Genomic DNA, 10,264 nt, shown 5'->3' with positions numbered 1-10,264 from the left:
CGGCGACGGCCCGGGACGCTGGACTCACTGAGGGGGCACCTCCCTGCCCCCCACCCCCGCCGCCTCCCGGCCGCCCGGCCGCCGGGAGTGGACGTTCCACTAGTCACGTCCCGGTGGCGGCGTGCGCAGCCGCGGACGCGCGGGGTTTTGGCGTCCGTCTTGCTCCGGGCTGGAGATGGGTACAGGCGCTCCTCCTCTGAACGGCAGAAGGAAACTCAAAGGGACCAGTAGGCTCAGGGTGGAGGCAGAGCTCTAGATGATGACGAGGGACAGTTCAAAGTTTTGAAGCCGTGCAGTCGGACCGGGTGCGTGCGAGAGCAGAGGCGTGGCGGCTCCGCGCAGGGGCGGGACCCCAGCCGGGGCTTTCTTTCCGAGAACTTCCCGCGGCTCCCGGGATCCAGTTCATCTGTTCTGTTGGCGTTCAGAGCCTTTGTTCGAGACCTTCCCGGCCTCGCTTCATCGTCCCTGTCCGCGAACTCAGCGCCCGCCGGCCGCGCTCTGGCGCTGCCCGGGTCTGCAGAAACCCCGTCACGCCTCCTGGCCTTTGCCCAAGCGGTTTCTTCCTCCAGCACTGCTAGCCCCCTTCCACCCATCTCCTTCATTCTGATTTTTGGGGGCTCACCTCACCTTCCTAGCAGCCTCCCCGGATACTGAAATGAAGTGCCATCTCTGGCTTCACGATCTGGCCTGGACATCTGCCTTCAGCCTGGCCTCCCTGGCCGTTTGCCCCCAGCCCGTGTGTTTCTGCATCCTCTCCGCCGCCGCCCCTCCCCCCAACTTGCCAACCACCGAACTGACAGGCCCGGGTTTGGTTCTTGACCTCCTGACAGAGCTGTATGACCCTGGGCAAGTGACTTGCCCTCTCTGAATCTCAGTCTTCTGGTCTGTAAAGTGGAATAACCTTAGTACCCACCTCATTTGGTAGTTGTGAGAACGAAATGACGTCATGAATGTTAACCAGAGGGGATTGCACACCTCTAGTCAGGGTCTCAGTTTCCAAACTGAAGAGCCTGTCGGTTCCTGTGGGGAGATGTGGGTTGTGTCCGTTGCTGGGCAAGGCAAGGCCAGCAGGGCCCGTGGCATGGGGAATCCCGGACACCTGGGACTCCAGCATTGTCCCCAAGCTCCCTGCTGGGCCACCTTCCTTCCCAAGAAGCAGTAGGTGCTGGGGAATATGGAGCAGGCACCAAGTCTGTAGTAAGTTTGACTCCTGCCCTTTTCTGACACAGCCTAGTGGGGTGCTGGTGGTGGTGGTGGTAGGAAGGCAGCTGCAGGTGATGAGGTGGCCAGTGGGCAAGGCTGTGGTCAGGCGGCTTGGCCTCCTGCTTCAGTCCTTCCTCGGCCAGGACTGAACACCTGAGCCGGGACAATTGGCCTGTGAGGGCTCAGGCCCTTCAAAAGCCCAGCACTCACCTCTAAACTGCCCTCTAACATGGGAGCCCTGAGCTCTGCTCCTACACCTGCTGGACAGGGAGGTCACCATCTCAGTAATGAGGAAATCCCTCCAGAGACTCCTCTGTGGAGCCCAGCTCCCCTCACCTGGGCAAAGATAAGGATCCCCCTTCTCTAGGTCTCAACAACCCCTCCCATCCCAGACCCATCCTCCAGAGCTCCGTGTGCTCCTTCTTGACTCTTCTAAGCCAGAGCCAACCCTCTCTGAGCCTCAGTGAGAGACAGCACCCACTCTGGAGCCAGCCTGCTTGTGTTCGAATATAGGCTAGGCCGCTTAGTGGTTACCTGCTTCATCTCTGTGGGCCTCAGCTTTCCCATATGTAAAATGGCAATAATAGTACCCACCTCACTGGGGGTACTTTGAGGGTGAAATGGGTCAATGTATATACAATACCTGGTGCAGAGTAAAAACTTGCTAAGAATTGGCTTTTTAAAGGGAGAAAAGTCTTCCCCCACCCCGGACACAATGACCACTTAGAAAGTATGTGTTCTAAGACTTCTGGTAGTGCCTCCAGTTAACGAAGAAGGAAGCAGAGGATCAGAGAGGGCAAGGGGCTTGCAAAAGGCCACACTGCTAATCAGCAAACACTGGCCTCTCTGGCTCCACCACCTGGGCCTTCAGTTACCAAGTGAAGATTCTCTTAATAGGTTTGTTGGTTCTGAGCAGGAGGCACCCCTCCGCAGGGGGAGCTAGCAAGGGGAGTATGTGGACACCAGAACCTGACCCAGTCTAGCCCTTGTCCTGCATAGGGAAAGCCATGAAGTCCTTCTGGTAGCCTTTTTTTTTTTTTTTTTTTTTTTTAAGATTTTATTTATTTACTCACGAGAGACACAGAGAGAGGCAGAGACCCAGGCAGAGGGAGAAGTAGGCTCCATGCGGGGGTGCCCGATGCAGGACTCGATCCCGGGTGTCCAGGATCAGGCCCTGGGCTGAAGGCCACGCCAAACCACCAAGCCACCCGGGCTGCCCTCTGGTGGCTTTTCGATGCCCAAATATGGTGCATCCTGGCACACGCATCTGGGACCTCAAGCCTTTACCCATTGACTGTCTCAGGTTCCCATGCCACCTAGACCTTTCTCCTGTATTGTTCTCACCACACACTAGGCTGAGAACCCTGAGGCTTGGTCCCTTTTGCTCTGGACCTCCCCACACTTACCTGGAGTTCCTGTCTTTCTAGGTCCTGGCCTTGTGTGATACCCATAAGTGCCTGGGGGACATAGCAGGGTCTGACTCTCTTGTCACCCCTGCCATTCCACTCTGCCTTGTGGGGTCTGTTACCTCCTTTTGCCAGGGCTTAGATTGCTGATGTTACCACACGTCCCCAGAACAGCTATTAAAACATGAGTCTTAGGTCTTAAGTCCCAGGTCCTGAAATCCAAAAGCTCTGGTGTTTTGGTTGTCCAATGTTATGGAGCAAACTGCCCCCAAAACTGAGACTTCAACTACTTTTCCAACTCATAAATCTGCAGTCTGGCCAGGGATAGGAAACTCCTCTCGGTTCCATGTGCATCAGCGGGGCCACTCAACCTGCAGCAGCCACTTCCCAGGGGCCGCACCCACACGGCGGCGCACCTGGAACCCAAAAGGCTTCTCGCCTCTCACCTGGGCAGACTGCAGCACTGCCAGCCCCCTTCCTCCTACGGATAAACACACTCTTTCTGGCTCCTTTTCCACTTCCCTCACTCCCCAAATCAGCTACATGCATTGGATTCATCTCAGTGGGGCTGCCCGTGGAGAAAGCCAACCTGACGGTGCTGACAGTGGGACAGTCCTGCGACATACGTATGAAGGGCTCCTCCTTGACCTTCCCTGTGTTAGGACAGCCTGATAGACACCCCAGAGAAGCCAACTTCTCCCTGCTTGTCACCACCACCATTGTCACCACCAGTGTCCACAGCACAGAATTTCCCAGGTGACACTACAGCAGCTCCTGCTTTGGTTTCCCTGCCCTCTACATTCACCCTATCTGTGGTCAGAATGACCTCTTCAAAGTCTGAGCTGAGCAGATTACCCCCTCTCCCACTGAAGAACCTTAGAAGGCTATTCATGGCTCTTGGGATGAAATCCTAAACCCTTGGTGTAGCCTGCAAGCTTTAATCCACCCCTGCCGGCCTCTTTGGTCTCAAGTCCTCCACGAGTACTGTCCACATGCTGTTCCCTCCATCACCTGGCTAACTCCCATTCACAGATCTCGTCATGGTTTATAGTTAAAATTTAGCTGTGAGCAGGTACCAGGGTCTGGCATTTGCTTAGTACAGAGTAGGCGCTTCGTAGGTACTGAAGAGTAAATACATCCTTCCTCAGGCACCATGGCTCCAGCTCCTTCTGCCTTCACATATCTATCCACCTTTTTCTCCCGAACCTAGTGCTTCCTGCCTCCCCAAGTTCCCCAAAGCACCAGTACTTTCCAGCAACATTTATTTATTATTTCATTCACGTAACAAGCATTGTTTAAGGGCCTACTCTGTGATAGGCATTGTCCTAGGCTCTGGGGGATACAATAGAGAATGAACACTGTTTTCTCTGGAATGTTCACTCCCTTCCCCTCCATCTATTCCTAGCAAATGCCTACCCATCCTTCAAAACCCAACCCTAATGTCCCATTCTCTGGGAAGCCTTTCCCAGACTTCTTCCTCCCCAGACTCTGATGTGAAACTTCTCTCTCCCTCCACTCTGCCATTCTCAAACCTTATGTGACCCATCCAGTGGTGGGGGCCTGGGATTGGGGTTACCTAAGAAGTGTGGAGTTGGGGGGATAGGGGTGTGCAGGGAGAGGTTAGGACAGAGGTCTCTACTGGAAGCTCTGTTTGGGAGCAGTGAGTCCGGGGCACAGCTAGGCATCCAATTCCTGCCTCTTCCCTTAGGCTGCTTTGCCAGCTACTCAGCAACTGCATGGATGGAGGAATGGCTGCCAGGCACACAGTTTATGTGCACAGAAATGACTAAGGTCACAATCCAAGCTGAGCAGCAGTGCAGGGAGCACTCAAGGAAGACAGGTGAGAGGCTGAGAGATTTGAACATCAGATCCTGGGTAAACCAAACGCAAAGTCCCTTTGACTAGGCCATTAGTGTGGGGCTTCTCTGCCACAGTGGGGAGCCAGGGGGTGGGCCCATAGTGGGTATGTGATGGAAGGCCCATGGGCCAGCCTTTGGAAGTACCTCCTGTTACTTGATCCAAATTTGCACACTGCAATTCCATCTCAACTCTAGATCTGTCTGCTTGGGTTCCCAGGGACTGAGGTCACTCATCCTATCACCTCTTGGTCTCCCCACCAAGGGTCTGGGCCCTTCCAGGGGTCACTGGCCCAGAGAGGCCCAGTAACTCCCCTGAGGCCACACAGCAAGCCTTTTGGCTGAGGGCAGCTGGAGTACTGGGGGCTGGGTCAGAGCAGCGTGATCTCACTTGGGGGCAGTGTGAGCCGCTTCTCGCGGGCACTGAGAAGGTTCTCCACGTGCACAGCCACCACTCGACACAGCTCCAGGCCCTGCAGGAGAGACAGTGAGAGTCCACAGGCCCAGCAAACACCTTGGGGTGAGACGTGCTTGGGAGAGAGGAATAGTGGGTCCCACCCTTGTCCCCACCTCCTTGAGGGTCCCAGGAAGAGCAGGAGGAGAGGGAAGGAGGAATGCTGGATTATGGGCTGGAAGGGGTAAGTAACCAGGAGACCAAGTACATCTGCCAGCTTGGCTGCATATGACCTGTGTGACCCAGGACCTCAGGGGCCTCATCGGTAAGGTCTCAGTTTGCCAGGGCCTGCCTCACAGGGCTGTGGGGAGGATTCCATGAGATTTTATTATGTATAAACCCTTTAAATGGAAAAAATATTAGTCTAGTCAGTGGTAAGTTTCTAGTGTTGGGTTGCCATGGTTACCACCTGGCACCTAGAGCCTAGAAGAAGCTGTAGCCCGGCCTCAGGGCTCCCAGATGGGGTCAGGAGGAAGAGGCAGCTGAGAATTGTGGAAAATCCACCTGCCTGGGGTTTTCAGACCACAGGCGGCGGTGGCATCCCCGCAGGGATCCCTGAGGGGCCACAGGAGCTGCTCTGACAGACGTAAAGATAAAGGACACTCACTGAGCTGTAACTGTGTGCCAGTCACTGTCCTGAAAGCTTCCTGTGTCTCACCCCTTCTAGGCCACACAGTGTCCCTAAGAGGCACTTTTACACCCCATTCCACCAGCAACGAAACTGAGGCCTGAGGCCAGAGCTACGAAGCCACTTGCCCCAGACCTCACAGCTGGTAGGCAGGTGGTGGGGACTTGGACCCAGGTGGTAGGAGGCCCAAGGCCACACTCTGAAGTGCTCTGTGCTGACGTCAGTGGTGCTTGCCCCACGCTGGAGGCCCCCTCTGGGGATGAGATCAGAGTATGCATGATGGGCGTCCCCCCCTCCAGCCAATGCGCCAGCCAACCCTCCCACCCACATGCTACAATGCGAGCCCTTACTGGCACTGTGGCCCCACTTGACAGGAGTGGAAACTGAAGCTCAATCAGAAGTGGGGTTGACTTGAGATCCCCTCATGCAGCCTGTCAGAGGTGAGTGAGATGCAGACCTAGGTCTGTTGGCTGCACTGCCGCTATACTCAGATGTCACCTCCTCTTGGAAGCCTTCACTGATTACATCCCAGATAGTTCAGCTATAAACTTCTCAGCACTGATCATGGTTTACTGGAGAGACTCTTGGACTTGGGGCTGGATGAGGGCCAGGGTTGAGGAGGTTGCAGTCACTTCAGTATCCTCAAAGCCGGGGCAGAGCCTGCTATGTAGGGATGTCCAGTGGCTTACATGTTAAATGAGTGAATGAATGAATGCACCCCCACCCCAGCATGCCAGGGGCAGAGTCAGCAGCACAAAGGGGCTGGGGGTCTGCAAGGAAGTGGAAAAGCCAAAAAGGTTCCCATCCAACCATCCATCCTACAACCACTTACTAAGCATCTACTACCTGACGGATGCTGTGCTATAGACACAATGTGGACAAAAGAGACACAGGTCTGGCCTCTGGGGCTGGCATTCTGGTTGGGGAGACAGATAATATGTAAACAAATAACTCATCTGCAAGCCGTAATAAGGTCTGCCAAGGCAGAGATAGTAAGATGTCAGGGAGAAGGATCAAGGAAAGCTTCTGGGAAGAGGTGATGCTTGTGCTGACACCCAAATAAAGGAAAGGAGGGAGAGTGCCCTGGAACAAACCAGGGATGAGCACTCCAGGTAGAGGGGACAGTGAGTGCAAAGGGTCTAGGGCAGAGAGGCGAGGACAAGCTTGGCATCAAGTTGCTGGAAGAGGCCAGGGTTGGGAGCAGAGGGGCGGGAGGTGAGAGCAGAGGCCAGAGTGGTAAAGAGAGGAGGCAACCCTGCCAAGATGCTTCCGTGGGAGACCACCCTAGTGACCTGCAGTTCTGTGCTCGGTGGGGTTTGGGGTAGCTCTGTCCCTAGCACTGGGCTGGATGCTCCCTGGGGCACAACCTGGATCTAATCCATCTTGGAGCCAGGCCCAGCAGAGAGCCTGAGGGAGGGGCTGGGTGCTTGTCTGGGTGCTGGGGCTGCACTCACCTGCTCCAGCTGCAGCTGCATGGTGCGCTGAGCCGCCACATCTCCCAGTGCGATCTCCACATACGGGTAGCTGGAGCTGGCCGTGGGTCGCTGGGTCCGAGTCGACTGGATCTCCTTCAGGGGGAACTTCACCATCAGCTCCTGGAGGGAGAGGGGAAGAGACAGGCTTGTGGGTGGGACAGTTTTACCCACCATTACCTCTCCCCTGCAGATCAGATCAGGAGGAGGTAGGACACCCAGGTTGGAGTACCAGTTCCCCAGCGACTTGCTGTGTGACCTCGGGCAAGTTGCTTTACCTCTCTGGACTTCTGTTTCCTCACCTGCCAAACAGATTCAGCAAACACTGATGCACCCATCTACAGGGTGCCAGGCACTGTTCTGAATGCTTGGCATCCAGGAATGCAGCAGCTGGCAGTGGTGCCCTGACCTTCACACCAAAGCTGTTTCTTAAACCTGCCCCCTCTTTATCCAGAATTTTCTTTCTTTCCCTGGGAGTGAACCAGGAGCCCATGCACAGAAACCCAGAGCAATGAGAGTTAATGCCTTAAGTGACAGGGCAACATGGTGGGTAGACCCCCCAGCTCCCTCACCCCCAGAACAGAGGACATCCTCCAAGAGGTGTGTTTCAGGCTGTCTCCAGAGCACCCAGCTGGACTGAGCGCCAATTCCCACAGCAGGAATTTGCTGCTCATACAGCCTTCCAGAAGGTGTGTTCCCAAGGTGTATGAAACGTCCCTTCCTGGTCTCACTTCCTCATTCCAGCATCTCCTAGAATCACCTCCAATAAAGTCCTAACACCCCGTCCCTCTGAGCATGATGGTATTTGGAGACAAGGCCTTTTAGAAAAGAAGCTGAAATGAGACCAGCAGCGTGGACTCAGTTCAAATCTGTCCCATGTCCTTATGAGAAGAGAGAACTTGAATACGACAAAGACACCAAGGATGTGTGCGCAGAGAAAAGGCCACGAGATGACTCCCAGAGGAGTGCAGCTCAGAGGACGGAGAGGGGAGAGCCAGGGGCAGGGCCAGGCTTAGGCCACTCACATGGGTCTCAGTGCTGAGGAAGTTGAGGCCATTCTGGTTGACAGCAAGGATGCAGGGGGCTGGCACCGCCGCATTGCTACAGCTCTGGATGAAGAAGAAGGAGGAGCCGAACATGGGCAGGGCGCTGATGAGGCCTGGAGTGGGGAGAGGCGGTGGGGTGGGGTGGGGTGGTCAGTTAGTGTGGCTGGCACGGCTCAGCAATGACAACCATGTCCCTGCATGGCCAGCCTGCAGCCTGAGTCTTCCTCAGCTGTGTCCAGCATGCGTGTCCACCCCTCCCCGCCAGGGCTCCTTCTGCCTCTCCAGCTCCCCCCGCCCCCATCTGCCCAGGGCCTCCCAGGTCCTAGGTGGTGCCTTGGTCAACATTTTAGAAAGGTGTTCTTTCCAGGTAGTTGCTCAGCTTGGCTAGCACCAAAAATGCCATTGTGCAAAGAAAAAAAGTGCCTCAACCCCACCCTCCAGGACCCCCCCTTGGTAGAGTGCCCCACAATTATCTCCCCCAGCCCCAGACACTCACCCAGAAACTGGGCGCGGGCTTGGTGGGGGCTGAGCGCCTGCGTCTGCTGCCGGTGCTGGCCAAGCAGGTTGAGCCAGGCCGAGCCGGCCATGGTGTGGTAGAGCTGGGCCGGGATGTAGTCCTCGATCTCTCGCCTGCATGTGGAGGGAAGAGCGAGGTCCTGAGTGCCCACTGTCATTCATGTTCTGCACAACGTCTCAGCACATCCTCACTGCAGGGCAAGTGCTAAGCCCAGTGGATGTGATCTCTGCACCTCCCCAGAGGACTAAATGCTGCCTGCCAAGAGCTCATTTGGTGCTATGGTACAGGGCAGACACTCACTAACTATGGCTGGTACCACTAGGCTCCCTGTTTGAGGATGGAGGGATGGAGGCTCTGAGAAGTTCCCTGACTAGCCCTGGGTCACATGGTGACTTGGTGACTGGGGGGCCGAGGCTGGAACCCAAGGTAGGTTAGTCCTTTTGTAGCCCCAATCCCCAAAGAAAAGCCCAGGCCATAGTTGTGAGAATTGCCAAGGGGAGCGGGTTCAAAGGGGACCACCAGCAGCTGGACAGAGCACAGAGCAGAGAAGCACAGGGCTCCAGGCTGGACCCGTTGGGCCAAGAGACCCCGGCTCCAGTCCCTTCTGTCTGGCACATACAGGTTCCCTCAGGGCAGCCCCTTTTTTTGTGCCTTGGGGCATCTGAAATCAAACACCAAGAGCAGTCCCAGCGCATCCCAGCTGCTCTGAGCTGCAAACTGGGAAGGGTTAGGGGGAATCCAGGGGAGCCTTCTTCCTCCAAGAGACCCCTCACCCCAGGGCAACATCTTCCCTCCTTTGTACTGCTGAGGTGAGGGCCTGCCATCTGGACCCAGCCTCCCCTGGTTTGGATCCCAAATATTATCCCCCACATATTATTTGGGTAAGCTTCAGGAAACCCTGTAACCTCTCTGGGCCTCAGTTTCTTTCTTTGTAAAGCAGAAAATAAAGATGAACTGAGATGAGGCATGAAAATGCCTTCCAAAAAAGTAAAACTCAGTGATTTTTTTTTTCCAGGATTGGGATTATAGCTGTATGTGCTTCCTTGGCCTTTTGCTTAAAATTATAACATAAAAAGAGCTTCACATACCGAATTCTTACCATATAATGAGCTCCTACACATATGCTGTACCTACGTTATCTTACCATGATTCATACCAGGTGTTCTCAGGGTGTGGCTGAGGGCATGGGAGGTCAAAGCCACGTCCCTGATAACACGCTAAGACGCTAAAAGTTGCCTGGCCTTTCTCCCTCTCATTCTTTCACAGGTGGAATTTGCCAGAGGCCACATGACATGTGAGATAGGGCAGACTGCCTGCAGAAGCACATCTGAGGATCCAGCTGTCTTCTATTAAGCCAGTTGCTAAAGAGATGTGCAAAAGGTAAAACAACGCCACTCTCCTCACTAAAACTTTTTGGGAAAATAGTTGTTTTTTTTTCTATAAGTAGTTTGTATTAATGTGTAATTTAATCTATGTTCCTTGAATTATAATTGTTTCTCACCTGTTATTATAATTACTATTACATACAATTACTTATATGAACGTATAATACATTATCCTTACTTTTCAAATAATAAATCAATATTTTAAGTCGTTTCTCAATTTCAATTTTGAATAGGGTTAAGTATATCAATAGTGTGACCCACATAAACGAAAGCTCTTTGGGGTCCAATTTTTAAGGG

The 10,264-nt window shown here is 54.3% G+C and overlaps 1 protein-coding gene across 1 annotated transcript in view; it reads right to left on the bottom strand.

The window, feature by feature from the left end:
- Positions 1 to 2,358: 2,358 nt before the first annotated feature.
- The window catches only part of MYO15A (myosin XVA), a 51,778-nt gene continuing 43,872 nt past the window's right edge, over positions 2,359 to 10,264 (bottom strand). Inside the window, 4 exon segments of the mRNA XM_072820882.1 lie at positions 2,359 to 4,938; positions 7,002 to 7,142; positions 8,045 to 8,178; positions 8,562 to 8,695. Of these exon segments, the coding sequence (XP_072676983.1) occupies positions 4,837 to 4,938; positions 7,002 to 7,142; positions 8,045 to 8,178; positions 8,562 to 8,695 (511 nt within the window). The 3' untranslated portion in view covers positions 2,359 to 4,836.

The sequence above is a fragment of the Canis lupus genome, chromosome 3, assembly GCF_048164855.1.
Source record: "Canis lupus baileyi chromosome 3, mCanLup2.hap1, whole genome shotgun sequence".
NCBI classification, from domain to species: domain Eukaryota; kingdom Metazoa; phylum Chordata; class Mammalia; order Carnivora; family Canidae; genus Canis; species Canis lupus.
The sequence above is the reverse complement of the archived record's forward strand: the minus strand, read 5'-3'. Positions and strand labels throughout refer to the sequence as shown.